The sequence below is a fragment of the Nesoenas mayeri genome (assembly GCF_963082525.1).
Source record: "Nesoenas mayeri genome assembly, chromosome: 2".
Taxonomy (NCBI): Eukaryota; Metazoa; Chordata; class Aves; order Columbiformes; family Columbidae; genus Nesoenas; species Nesoenas mayeri.
Genome location: NC_137543.1, coordinates 34610220 through 34625461, shown reverse-complemented (window position 1 = coordinate 34625461; position 15242 = coordinate 34610220). Strand labels below are relative to the sequence as shown.

Below are 15242 nucleotides of genomic sequence, written 5' to 3'. Positions count from 1 at the left end.
TGTAATTAGTTATGAACATGACCCCCTTAATTTCCCTTTAAGACTATGGTCAGAACATTTATGATGAGATCCTGGCTTCTTGAAATGAATCCTTGAAATGAAGGGGTGTAGGATGTCCAATTTAGTTTCTACTTGCACTATGTACATCCAGGGGTTGTAAGATGATTATGCAAACAAAAACCTACGAAATTTCCTTTGTACTAGGTAAATGCGTAATGCCAGCCATGTGCTATTATTTCAAGAGAAGTGGAAAAATTAGGTGGCGAACAGAACTTTGGCAAAAGCACAGTTCTTCAGATGCAACATGTGTATATCATTATTTTGTCTTGTACAATGGTTAAGGAAATGTATTTTGAAATGGCAATTATATAATTAGTGTGTTAAGCAACTTCTTCAAATGACGAGTCATTAAACGTATCAACAAACAGACATAGCACACTGTGTGCGGAAAACGCCACAGAATAACTCTGGCAAGCAGAGGGTGGGCAACCAAGTTGAGTGTACATTTTGCTAAAGTCTTTCTTGGTCTGAAATGGAGGTGCCTACAAAGTAGGCAATGGGGTTTTGACTGAGTGTTAGCTTTCATTCATAAGGCTTGAAAGCTTTACCAGCCCTAGAAATTAAAATTAATATACCTATTAAAAGGAAAATCCTGCCCGTCAGGGGTCAAGATGAAAAATCCAGATCCTTGTCAATCCCAACTGCAAGACAAGCTACTTGGGAGGGTCTCCTCCCACTTGATTTTTGTCTCCAGCTCTGTCACCAACTTTTGTCTAGTAGGTGTAGGTCTATCAACTTTTAACAGCCGAGTAGGAGAAGAACCAAGCTTTGTTGCCTTCCCTCTGTTTTTTCCTGCCAGGGAAAAAGCTGTTAAGATTTCTTGGTACTGCAAGTGGGCTGAGTCTCCTGTTGCAGTGTGACAAGGCAGCAAACTGACACTTTCAGCTTTCCCAAACTTCTCCAACATATTTCCCTTTTAAGCTTCTTCCCTTCCCTATCAGCCACAGCAGCAAGGAAATTCAAGATTTTTACATTTCACCACTGGTCAGCTCAGCCTAAAGTAACAGCAAAACAAACCAAACCAGAAACAGATTGCAGACTAAGGATAGCAAACAGCTGGCCTGTGGTCCATGGAAGGCTGGCTTGTTGCACATTGTTAATGCCTTTCTTTTCACTTCCACATGCTACACTGCACTGAAAGCCTGCTAAGGTATTTTAATGAAAGCAGCTACTAAGGGTGCAGTTCCAAAACAGCTAAACTTCTCTAGGTCTCTCTATGATCCTGTTCTTCCTTCTTCATCTGTGTGCATTCCTGTTCTTTATGCCAGGTCACGCTACTGCACAGTGAGCATGTTTAAGACAAACATTTCTACAAGAAAATAATTTTTCTGCACAGTTAATTTTTGCCTCATTCTCTTCAAGTGACATTTTACATGGTGGGTGAGCTGATCTAATAGCTTGCTGCTGTGCAAGGGGATGGCTCTCTCTCTTCTTCTCTTGGCTGGGCAGTCCTGATGTGTCCCTTGCTCCAGCTCTGGTACTCATTGAAACCCCAGTGGGCCAGTTCAACTCAATTAGCTGGCTAAAAACCTGAGTTAGCTTCTGCCAGCTTAGTGGTTTAGGAAGTGGCCAGGATTGGAGATGAAGTCAATGGGAAGGAACACCAAGGTAGAGTCTCCCACCTTGAGGATATTCAAAAGCTGTCTGGACATGGTCCTGGGCAGCTGGGTGGCCCTGCTTGTGCAGGGAGGTTCCACCAGATGCCCTCCAGAGGCTCCTTCCAGCCTCAGCTGTTCTGTGATTCTGTGAACCTCACTACTCCTAACTTCACCTATAGTTGTCACTATGATATTTCACCTTTTTTTTTTTTTCCCCCTCAACAGAGGAGGAAACAGCCCCCAGAACAAACATGGTCTTTGTTTATCAATCATCTTTTTCATGCAAAGCATGTAAGATACCCAAAGACTGCATCAGTAGCATTTCATACCCTGCTGACATTACTGTATAAACAAACATGCATACACAGAGCACTGAAAATCCTATTCTGTATCTTCAGCAAGAGGCAGTCACATCAGAAAGCTGCTCGGGAAGCCCTGAATGAGAGCACTGAAAGGGTCTGGCAGGGAGACAGCTGCGCCTTGGTTTACATTCTGTTCCCATTCGGCAGTTAATTAGTAACTCACTTTTTGAAAATGCAAGATTACACATTCTGAACAAATAGAAACGTTTGATCTCAAGCTCATCAAGGAAAACTTAGCAGCTGCCAGGGAAAAGCAAATGTTCTATCACGTACATCCAGACTGAGATAATGCAAAACAGAAGATGAAGAATACAGAGAGCATGTACAAATGCTTCCACACACAGTTGTGGGGAACACAGCAGACAAGGAAAAAACTACCAAATACCAGACAACAACGTAGTGAGCCTAAATAAAACCTGATGGGATGACTCCTCACTGCAACATCAACCCAAGAGGTGCAGCTTTCCCCACACAACAAGAGTGAAGCATGGTGCTACATATCAAAAGCAGCACATGAACTGTCTCTTAGAGCACCGGGCACTCAGCTGTGGCCATGCTGGACTCACCCTAAAGGTTACAGAGTTGTCAAGTGGAAGGTGGGAGAAGGAGACCTACTTGTGTGAGATGTTTAGACATGATCAGGTCGGAGTCCTGATGCTGAAAGGGCTGTGAAGGGAATCACCAAGTTTTGGGAAAACTGCTTGAAGAATACATGTATTTTTTTTTAAATAGTAATACTTTGGTATTTTTTGTCTATGTCCAGGACATAAACATCCACTGTGAAGTAAATATGAACATCCAAAGAATACCAATTTCGCCTTATAACAAAATTAATTTTAAGCAGGAATTAATGTAGTGTCCAGTAAATGAACTTTTCTTCTGATGTAGCAAGGTATCTTAACAAAAAAACCAATCCTTTTCATCTTTATTGGTTACCGCACTGGACAATTTCTCATCCTCTGCATATTCACTGACTGCATCACTGTTTTTCGGGGCTTTTGTTTTTCTTACAGGATTCTCCCTGCTGGACTCTCTTATAAAGTCTATCTCATCAGTAGCTCTTCCACTTCTACAATTTCTGCCCCTACTTATTTTCCTTCCAACTGTTTTAAAGTGGTAATAGTGGTAGATTATAGATAATATTACACAACTCTTATCTGTCCTGGAAGATAAAAGTATTCCATTTTATGCACTGTAAAGTGTAGAATAGTTCTAAAAACATGGTCTAATATACACCATAAATATAATGGATGGGATTAAGAAAGCATGGACTAAAAATATAAGTGTGAAAGATTCATTATAATCACTTTAGTGGCATGTCTCGTTGGGACTATTGGGTAATTTAAACATCAGAAGCCAGTAATAAACAAATGGGTAGTACTGCTAGCTCCAAAAACCACACGTTAAAACCTCCAAAATCATCACAAAGTATTAAAACAACGAGACTTCAAGAAAATGCACTAGTCTTTGTTCTGTATCTTGAAATTTAAATAGAGAACTGGTCACCCCTCAATGGACATCAAGCTACTGGGGGCTGAAAATCCAATTGTACAGGCAGAGCACTCCATGGCAAGCATTCAAAAATCTCAAAACAGGCCCAACCTGTTCTTTCTCATCACCAGAACTGACTTTAAAATGATTTTATTAAAAAAATGAATGTTCAGACTTCCAATCTGCCCGCTGTTCAGCAAGTGTTAAGAATGCACCCAAGATGTTTTATCCAGGGTTTTCTCCACAGCTATGACAACGACAGGGGTATGATACTGCTGAAGCAAAGCTGCAGTCCTTTAGAGATGAAGCATTCAGAAAAACAGCAATTATTACAAAGCCACTAAAGATGACAATATTGCAAATTCCAAAAGTATACACACAAACATGGAAGATGAGTTTGACACTGTTTTGTTCAAGACGTAGCAAAAGCGTCACTTCTTAGATTGAAACTATGTCACAGGCCATCTTGTATGACACAGCCACTCAAATTTAACCTAGCTACCATCGCAGTGAGTCCAATTATTTGTGTTAAGTGAAGTACATCTCTTAACAACTCAATGGTATTGACTAGAAGTCTTTAGGGGAAACATAAATCCATATTTCCTTCAGTAGTTTGCTCTGATAGCATTAGGTCTTCTACCTAAAAGTTCTTGGTACCTCTGTGCTCACAATTTCAAAGCACTCTTCATATAACCCAGTTTGCTAAAGCTGAAAGATATTGATTTCTACTGGTAACAAGCAATTCCGTGTCCAATACCTTGAGAAGCTAAGCAGGCAGAACTCTCTAAGACTTTCAGACTAAGCAGTAGAGAAGATGTCTTCATTTTGGTGTGATATTTGAGCACTGTCTTGCATTTCGCTCTAACTTCTTCTCATTGTCCCACTTCTATAGCCTTTAGACATTCACTTTCTTAGTTTTCTGCTCCACTCCACCTATTTTTTGCTTACATAGACTCCTATCTCTTTTTTTTTTGTCTCCTGCCCATCATACCTTCAGTTTTATTAGTGACACAAATAGAACAACTACCTGGACTTCCTTTCTGTTTCCTTATATCATCCACATTAAATTAAATCCTCAGCTTTACACCGTATGCCTGAAGTCCATCCTGAGTCCCGAGAATAGGTTGCCTCCAGTCCCACAGCAAGGTAAAAAATACCAGGATTCATTACCATTACGGAAAAACTCAGGTGTGCTTGAGAAAGCCACTAGAAAGTGGGGCCATTTTCACTAAAAGCTGCCTGTAGCTAAATTTTATTCAAAAAAAAACCCCAAAGAATTGTTGCCATTTATAGTTACAGTCAAATACTAGGAAACAGAAAATAGAGCAATAAATAATTCAGGAAAAAAAATATTCCAAAAACCATTACATTTCTACTAAGAAGTCTGGCACACCTGAATGCAAAATGCAACAAAACATGCGACAGGCTGGATTGCAGTGGTACTTTAGGAATGTTTCCCTTTTTTACTGTTTGCCAAAAGAAAAATGAAACACCAGCAATTGCTTCCACAATACTGCTTCATGACCAAATCAGATATGCCTTGTTAATCAGACATTTGAAATACACACTAATTATTGTACCAGTATGAAATGCTTATTTTAATCCGAAACTGCTCAAATGAAGTATGTGGATAAAAAATTTAAACTCATTAAAAACACAAGCTAAAGCAATCTAAAGAACGAAAACTCCCTACAGAGTCTAGAGAAAGAGGAAGTGACTTGAAAAACTGCTGTGTCAAGTCTTGGCATATTTGAAAAAGCAAGATAATATACTTATGTAGCACTGTAACCACATTGGTATCTGCTGGATAACAAATCTCCCACCATATGTGAGTTGAGAGATACATTACAAAAGACAAGGATTGCCATCAGAACCTCCCTTTCCTTTCCTTTCCTTTCCTTTCCTTTCCTTTCCTTTCCTTTCCTTTCCTTTCCTTTCCTTTCCTTTCCTTTCCTTTCCTTTCCTTTCCTTTCCTTTCCTTTCCTTTCCTTTCCTTTCCTTTCCTTTCCTTTCCTTTCCTTTCCTTTCCTTTCCTTTCCTTTCCTCTCCTCTCCTCTCCTCTCCTCTCCTCTCCTCTCCTCTCCTCTCCTCTCCTCTCCTCTCCTCTCCTCTCCTCTCCTCTCCTTTTTCCTCTCCTTTTTCCTTTCCTTTTCTCTCCTTTTTCTTCCCTTCCCTTTTTCATTTCTGTTTCTTTTTTTTTGATCAAGGTATGAGGCCAGCTGTGGTTCTTCTGCCAAAATACATATAGTGACAACTCTAGTATACAGCTTTTTCTTTAGATATTCTTACACAACAGATTTCAGTATTTTAGATATTCTTACACAACCACTTTCCCACAAAGAAACTATTCCAGAGTCTCATTCAGAGAGTTTTCCATTAACAAAACAAAACAAACAACACCCAACCAACCAAAAAAACCCCCTAGAAAGTATAAAATCTGTATTTTAGAATGAACACGAGAAAAATTACTTTCATAAACACAGAAACAGACAGATCCTCAAAGTGAAACTATGTCAGGCCCCATAGCTGACACAAATCAACATGGCTCCATTGAAACCACAGGCTTTCAGGTGACTACTCCATCCTAATTACCATATAATACAAAAGAGATGATTTAAAAATACAGATGACATAAATTAGAGTTTCTAGAATTAAATTTCTATAGCATGTGGATATCTTATTTTACTTATTTCATTTGAAACTTTAAAATGTTGATAATTCAGCTTAACCAAGGTGCAGCAGTTCTGTTTCCTATTTTTATAAGAAGAATAAGGGTATCAAATAAACCTGTTGTGAGGGAAACTGTAGAAAAAGAAGCAAAATCATACCCATCACATAGGAACAAGAAAGAAAATACATTTATTTTTTTAGCTAGTCCATTAAGAGCTCTAATTTTGACATGAATTAATTAAGTGCCTGACGAACACTTGATGTGCTTTCTGTTTGTTTGCTAATGATTCGGTTTTCTCTCTTTATTCAGGTGACAGCAAATAATGCTTCAATCCAGTCCTGCCACCTGCCTTATCAAGCACAAGCAGTCAGTAGAATCTCTCTTCCCCAGAAGGTGGAATTCCTTTGATATTTAAGAGGATGAGCACAAATTTGTGAATCCTGTCCAGTATGTGGTGCTATTTTGTGACCCACTGGTTGGCACTTGGCTTTCAGATGATTACTGTCTTTTGCTCTCAGCTCAGATGAAATCTTTGTGCAAGTGATGTGGGTTCAGTGTGCAACAACCACCTCATCATACAATGGCAAAACATTTTTCTTTCCTTTTCAAGAACCCCATGGAAAATTGCGTAACTAAACCAAATGATGAACATTTTTTTAAACTTCAAATTGAAGTAAGATTAGGAAATTCTAGCTACATAATGGCCCAAGCAAACTTAATTCTACCCATTTGTGCACATGCTATGATACAATCTTTATGTACGTGATTTTATGAATATTTTTTTTTCCTCACAGAAGAATGTCCTGTTTGGAGCACTGAATGGGCACACTTGGGATCAAACTAATGCTGCGCATAATCTGGAATTTCCTAATTTCTAGGTACTTGATTTTACAGGCTCAATAACACTTTTTCATTTAGATGTCTTAAATACATAATTATTCAGATGGTTTAAATGTGCTTTTTGCTTACAAAGTCTTTTTGTCTGTTTACATATCATACTCTAGCCTAAATAAATCCTAAGACAAAGGCCAAGCTGGCTTGTAGCCCAGAATGTAGTTGTTACCAAATTGACATGGACCACCTTAAATTCATTGAAATGTCTAAATATTGTCTTTGACTTACAACTTAATTTTAAAAGGCGATCTTTACTGAAAGAAAAATGAAGCAACTTTAGAACAGCATAAACAAGTTGCTGGATGAAATGAGAACTGAATGAATTACTTCTGTCAAAGTATGTTCTGACTTACCACAACTCTCCATTACTGTAAAAAACCAAACACTTAAGGACAGGAAATATCCTCATGTTACCATGTAAATAACTAATGGGCTTAGGCTATGTTAACAACTGACTTACAAATTTCCAATTAAAAAAAAAAAACCACCAACCAAAAATATGGCTAAGAGTGCCTGAAGCTTTTCCCCAAAAGTAATGAATTCTGATAATTCTTAAGGTGAGTTTTCCTTTTGCCTTAGAGAATCTTACGTAGAGTCTGATAAAATGTATGGCAAATGTGAACACAGTACAATTTAGAGATGGCCTAAAAAGGCAAATTAAAACTGTACGTTTTCCATTCTACTGAAGGTCTGAAAGGTGCAAGGTTCAGTTTAAATTTTTCTTCTACTTGTTTCCTTTTTGCTTATAAAACTTTTGGAGTATCAAAGTCTTGTCTTGCTTTTATAAGTAAGAGTGTTGGAGGACAAGAAGACTGGAATGGAAGTCCCCCTCAGTTCCCATTTGAAGCAGCAGGGTGAGGAGTGATTAGCATTGAGATGTTTTTCTTCTGGCCTTTGGCCAGAAGCTTGAATTAAATGTTTTAAGAACCGTCAAACAAAATGGGAGTTTTACACAGTCTCTTTCTCCTCTCAAATGGCAGTTTCTTATGACAGGTGATGGCTGGAGATGATGGCTTCATCCCTCTGCTTTTCTAGCTACGCATAATCTTCTAGTAAAAATAGGACAGACAAGACCTTATACACACATAAAATTAAACAAAACCTTTGCAGAAGCCTTACATCCGACTTCAAAAGCAAAGCAAGCTCCTCAGGCCTTCCTAATATGTCTTAAAAATATATGAAAGGCAACACAGTTTTGTCTCCTTGGGTCACTATTTTGATCTAACCAGGATTTTACTAGGGCAAGACAGGCAAATCCCAGTGACAAGAACATGCCATACGAAAATCGCGAGATGTGTCAAAATTTAAAATTTACTAATGCTGACATTCTGGCCTTACTAGATATTAATAAAATTACAAGAGTGTGGGGTGAAGGTATTATACCTGGTCATGGCTGGCTTCAATGGAGCTTCCGATACCTTGGAAAGTCATCTGCACAGGAGACAGTGTCAAACAGGTCATACACTCTTTGCCATTTTGTCTATCACTGTAGTGTACCTATAACAGAATAACATACGTAATCTGCTAAACACCAGGTTTGTACAAGGGAGTCATGCCAAAAAACTGTCCCTTTTCAACAAGTTTGTAAGAAGAATTCCAAACATTTACATTGAATTCATCTTTAATATAAAACAAGGAGTGGGTAAAGTATCCTAGGCTGTAACATACTGAATTGAGGCTGAATTTGCTGTGATATGCCTGTTGGATTGTTTGTAAAGTGCTGTTTTCTTCAGTTTCTGAGGCCTTTGAGACTGAATTAAAGATGTATCCATACAATTACAAGAATCTAGTTTCAAGTTATAGTTTCCAGTCGAGATGTCATTTTTAACAGCATTTTGTAGATTAGTTATAAAAGATCCATGTAAATCATTACACCCCCAAAAACCTGGCAATAGCAGTTTTAATTTTTCGATTGTAATGCCATTTCTACTAAAATCCACTAACTTTTTTGACATGGCTATGTAATGTTGTATATTTGAATTTCATTTTGTAATTAAACCAAAATGACAGATAAAACAGAGAATAATTCACTTTCTTCTTGAGATGTCTAGGTTACCTTTTTCAGCTACTTTTTCTGAGTAACTCATTCCCTACGGATTTCAAGGAGTGTATGTTGAGCCTGAATCTTACATGAAATACAGAGGTAGTGCTTCTACTTGAATTATTCTCCCTGTCTTCAAGTCCCCTTCAGATAGTTCTTAAATCCCAAAAGCAAGAATGGATTTTAATATGTTGAGACAAAATTAAGTTAAACTTTGCCAGTGTTCGATTATTAAGAACAGGTTGCCACTCATGCTGAATTGTTGAAATATTACAGTTCTCTGCATAGCTCCTGGCTTCTAGACAGGCAGATCAAGCACTTTGTTCTACAGGAGAGGTGGAATTTAGTTTATGGTGGTAATTTACATTGGCTATGTGACCCCCTGTCAGAAATGGAAAGAGAGATCAGCTCTGCTGGAGACAGACCTTTTATGTTAGTATCTATTTACAGCTGTACAGCTCTCAGGCAAAAATTAAGGCCCCATCTTGACATGTAGGCTACAAAATTAAACTTTATTATTTCTGAAGACAACTAGGAACTATATTAGAGTTATTCCCGTGGAAATGATTTAGTGACATATATGATACTTAATTGTATGCCATGTGTATTAAATCCCCTGTGCCTAATACTCTTCTTTGCCACAGGTGCAAATTGGGAATACTTCAGCTGAATCAAAACCAGAGCAAAACCGGCTGAGTGAGAGGAAAACCAAGCCAGTGCTATATTTCGGAACTGCTTTACTGACAACACATCAAAACAGTTTTGCTGCAGCCAAAAGTAAGATACAGAAGGCAAAATTCTTGTACTGTGTATAGAAATACTGATTTCACTCAGCCCCTTTCAAAGCTTTCTGGATTATCCTTCTCTCTCTTCCTCTCCCAGCCCCCACAATATGTACCTACTAAATTGCTTGTCTCTCCCTGCCAGAAAAGCCATACTACTCACTTAGAAACCACAAGAGGCCCCTTCACATATACAATGGTTTAACTTTGATTAATCAAAAGAGGTATGAAGGTACGAAATTTGGCTTGCAAATATAAACTGAAGGTCCTTAAACGTCAGTGAGTACGGTTATGACAAGGACTTATCAAGCTTCCACAACTGTGGTATCTAGATGCAAGTTAGATATTCTGCTAAGTATGTGTTTTGGGAATGTGGTGTGGAGAAATGGGGCAGAAAAGCTCAAGAAGATGAGTCTGCATTGCAGACATGACATAGCAAAAGGGGTAAAATCTGGTGACCAAGAAAAGTACATGCCTTAGAACACATACAGAGAAATGGAAAAAATGGCATTTTCTGCACTGCCTAGCATCTTCGTAGGCTTATTTTTAATGAGAATAATACAAATAAGGTTACACTTCACTAATGTCCACTAAAATAAAGCAAGGGTAACAAGCTGAAAGAACAGGACAAATCCATAGGAAAAATTATTAGTAGCATTACACGACACTTTTATTGTATTTGCCATAGCAGATTTGATGCACGCTCCCTTTAGAGTCTCACACTGAAACGGCAATAAAGTCAGAATTTTGGTATCTTTCTAGTCCTAATTTTCCCAAAGCAACTTCATGACCCACTTTGGGCCTCATCTGAATATATCAAGGCCATTACTTTGTAATTTCTTAGACAACAGTCCTCTAATTATCTCTGGCCCTGTTGAAGCTCTTCAGTTGAACCAAAATAATCACTTTCTATGTTAATAATACGAATAGTAATATAAAAAACCAAAATACCGGACCTTGAATGGGGGACAGAATAAAACTTTGTCCTTTCATCGGATCTCTCTAGTCTACAGATTTGTGCAGTCAGCAGAAACATTCAGATTTCTTCTACATTTGGCATGCGTATGTGCAATTTCCTAGTAGTCCTGTTTTGTTATTTATCAGTCCAGCTGCTACATTCACAAATGCTATATTCTATTCCTTTCTTCTTCAAATTTGATCTGTGATCCAAAGTTTGTTTGTTTGTTTGTGTTTTTGTCAACCAAGAGTGCTACGTGTTTACCTGTTTGAGCAGAATGTCCAAAATAGGCACTCAGAAAGAAATGGCAGTAGTTGAATAGTTACTTAATAGTCTGAATAATAGCAGTTACTTCTAGGATTTTGGCCAGCAGTATGTTGCAAATATTTCAGTTTCTGTGTTCATGCTATTATAAGCATGGGAGAAACCTGAACGTCTACAAAACTGGTTTAAGAATATCATTATTAACTAAGGCAGGGGAACATGAAGGCACAGCAAACACCTGATTCAGTATCTGCGGTCAAGGTGTGGTGGCTGAAGGCCAGACAAGTGCTCCAACAGTGAGTTCACGGCCATTGGTGAGATTCACAATGGCACTAATACTTTTCTGAGTTCCTCAGTGCCTTAAGAGTCAAAAGTGCTTGACTAAAGCTCATCTCAGCAATAACTCTGTTAGGCACGTAAGGACACTTTGTGGACAGTCATTAAATGACTCACCCAAATTCACTTGGCGCTGGCAGGAGTAATGGCAGCGCTGGGACTTTAACCCACCATTAAGGCCTGTGGCCTAACTGCAATTGGTCATTTTCGTTTTCCATACATTATGGAGGTAAAAATAAAAGAGTCATAAAAATAATTTCTATCTATGTCCAGACCTGATTATCAGGCTTCAATTCTGAGTAATTAAGGGACAGTCACAAATTAGCTCCATGCATTTTAAGGATTAAACAGGAATGAAATTTCACTCATTAAAATTCAGACTGTTTTATTTGGACGACACATAAGCAGACATTTTATAGAACAGCATTAGAATCTGTTTAGAAAATCATGGCCAGCATATTGATGTCTGTAGTAAGGGCTGTGCAAGTTTCTGAGTAAAATGTAAGACTCCAGTCTCAGACTATTATGAGTGATTTACACATAGTTCTCCTCCAAGGTATGCCTACACAGCACAAAGCAATGCCACAACAAGATCCCGGCAATAACTCTAAATGAGCCTGCTCATTTATTGGAAAAAGCATACAGCACTTCTAGCTTTTCTCCTGGGTAACTCCAAGGGTGGAGAACCTGAGATAAATCACGTACAACCAGCTCAGGAATCCCAAACACAGCACCCTGTTGCCCTATGTGGGTGCAGCACAAAACCTCCGTGTGTAAAACGCAAAGTGCATCCTGGGCATCAAAATAATGCAATAAATTCTAGAAGTAATTTTTTCCGCAAGCACATACCAAGGATTTACTCATACATGCATGCTTTCATGTTTGATATTCTCAGAAGATGCAACTGTATATCCTTTACACGATTGCTTCAGTCAGGAGCAAGCTGTATGGAATGAGTATGTATGGAGGAGTCCTACTAACTGGTGTATGTATATAGAAATGTATGCGAAAGTCTGAAACCATTTGACAACTATGTTGAAATCTGGCCCTTGTTTTTAATATTTTAAATTACTGAAGAGACGCAAATATTTTGATGGACATTTATAGCTTCACATAAAGGAAGATATAAGATGAATGTTTACAATGTTACAACTGAGTGTGGAATGGCATAGTCAAAATTCTCAACCTTCTATGTTATTTTATAAAGGGAAAACTAAATTACACTGTACAAAAACACATAAGAAATTAGCTAAGGTTACTTCTGTCGTAATGTTGCTCCAAAGGCAGGAAATTTCCCATTTCTTTCATATTTATACAAACATAACACTTGAACCTAGCTTTACTATAATACCTTTCACTATGTTCTGGCAGAAACTGTAAAAAATCTTGCAGGATTTGTCTTGCAGTAAGCTAGATACTGGATCAATATGCAATTTCAGATAATAGCCATAGTGAATCTGCAGAAAGTATTCTGTAAATGCAATGTCCCCCACTTCAAGCACAGGGTAGTCTCCTGCACTTCAGTGGGCACTTCTGCACTTGAAGACTCATCCTTTTGGGTGATAAAGAGCTATGGTTTACCCATTCACAACTGAGGAAGGTGAGAGACCTGCTATGCTACCACATAGTAGTCAAGCTGAACGATAATATACTGAACTACTGCTAGAAACAAGCTGACTGTGCTAACGAGAGACTGAGGGGAGCAAAAATAAAGGCTACTATTTTCACACACTGTTGCTTAGATGTTCACAGTTTGAAAGGCAATTTCTGTCTAGCCAAACACTTTCTTTCTTGAACATTTATTAACTTAAAAAAAAAAATAATATGAATTACCAAAAGAAAGAAGCCATCTGCGACACTGGAGTTCATGTTTCCAAACCAAAAACTACTCTGAGTCAAAGCATCAGCAGGAGTCTTAGAATGCTAGACAGAAATAAACTAGGTAATAAAATGCCATTATGTTCAGCAATGCACAAATCTTCTGGATTGACAAGCCTGGACTATTTTGTTAGAACAAAGGATGGTATTCCTTGAAATCTGCCCCTTAAAGGAAGAGCATCCAATTTAGTACTGAATTTAGAGAACAATTTTCAAGATTTTACAGAGGCTGCTCTGGATTTACAGTGACAAGCAAATCAGAATAGGCTCAAAATCAGATGTTAAAATAGTAATTTTGACTCAGACAAGAGTCTCATGAAACATTTCTCTTCCTTTAGCTTCCCAGTGAAATGCGTGTCTTTCCCATATGGGTCTTTTATATTACTCTTTCTGTTGCTCATATGATCTACCACAAAAAAAATTAAACAATCCTGTTTGAGCTCAAATTCTGTTTCAGCATATTTAGTGGTGAATAAATACTCCCAGCAGGAAGCTAAATTAAATATGATTGCTAATTTGAAACCATTTTCTCAAAGACAATTTTAGGAGCTTTCACAGTATAGTATTCTAGTACTTAAAAGTGTGAATCCTTGTCTTATCCGTAGCACTTTCCTAACAAACAACAGATTAGTCTCTTCAGACATGGAGCAGCATGAGAGATTCTGAATACCAGTTTGCATCCTTACTACCTGGCTTTACAATTCCTTATATTTTATTTGTGAGACCAGAACAGCAGTACAGTAAAAACAAAAAAAAAAAAAAAAAAAAAAAAATTGGGGGAAAAAATCTCATTGTATGAACAAAGTCTGGAAACACAGATACAAAAAACAAGACTGAGATGAAAAAAAAAGTCCCAGATGAAAAAATAAGATATACAATAAAAGAAAATTTCAAAAAATCAGAAAAAAACCGCGTTGAATCAAACTGTTTCCTGCAATGCTGGAGTTCCTTGATGTAGTGCAATTACTAAATATAGTATTTTACTAATCTCAGCAGGGAGCTGGCTAACTGCATGCCCATCAGATGTTTTTAATGGTCACCCCCTGTGGAACAAATCTAAGGAGCGCATGAAAAACACCCACATTTTAAAAAGGCCCCTTGCTAGATCATTAAGGAAAGATAAAGGCCTGTACATTCGGATGTGATATATAACACAATCATTGTGTCAAGAAAACATATGTTTGATTAGTGCGCCTCAGGTTCATTAATCGCTGTGTCTGCCTCACAGCAGTGGGCAACGTTTCCATCGTGGCTACTGCACGGAAGGCTAAAGACACTCAGTAGCTTATAGACTGACAGTTCAGCAGTAAATCTTGAGCTATTCTAACATGCTCCTCTCTTGCAGAGTTTGAATAGCAGCTGTATCGTAGCCCTAAATCTTCATTAAAATACAGTCCTAGGGTTTAGACTAAGAAATAAGCCATTACTGTACCATAAATAGGTTACAAGCAGCAGACCAAAGGCACTGTCACACGTTACTGCAGCAGTATTTTATGCTCCTGACTTTGGTAAGGCAGACACTTGACATCTATAAAAACATGTGAAGTACAAATTAAGAGTGAAAAAGCTTACTTGATGCAGTTCCCAAAGAGACTATACAAAATATCTGCTAAATGCAAAACAACTCTATCATCTGAGCCAAAGAAGCTTGTAAGTCCTTTTTTTTTAATGCTATTTAGATAACCTCTGAATTCAGAGCTCCTGCTTCAGCAATGTGGAAGATCCGGAAACTCTGGCCATATATTATGCTCAGTCAAGCAAGGGAGACCCAGCTCCACCCTACCTCTGGATGTGATGTTTGGTGCTAATTCCGAGAAAATTAGCTAACACCGCTGCTGTTGCAGCCTAGAGGATTATCGGTGCAGTAACATTCTTACTGGTTACCTTCCATCTATTCAGTCTTAACC

At 38.1% G+C, this 15242-nt stretch overlaps 1 protein-coding gene across 1 annotated transcript in view; it reads right to left on the bottom strand.

The window, feature by feature from the left end:
• STAU2 (staufen double-stranded RNA binding protein 2) overlaps positions 1-15242 on the bottom strand; it is a gene marked incomplete at its 3' end in the record, with an annotated part of 173483 nt that overhangs the window by 51209 nt on the left and 107032 nt on the right. Inside the window, exon 13 of the mRNA XM_080339785.1 lies at positions 8460-8573. Coding sequence (XP_080195911.1) covers positions 8460-8573 — 114 coding nt within the window. The remainder of the gene's footprint in view (positions 1-8459; positions 8574-15242) is intronic.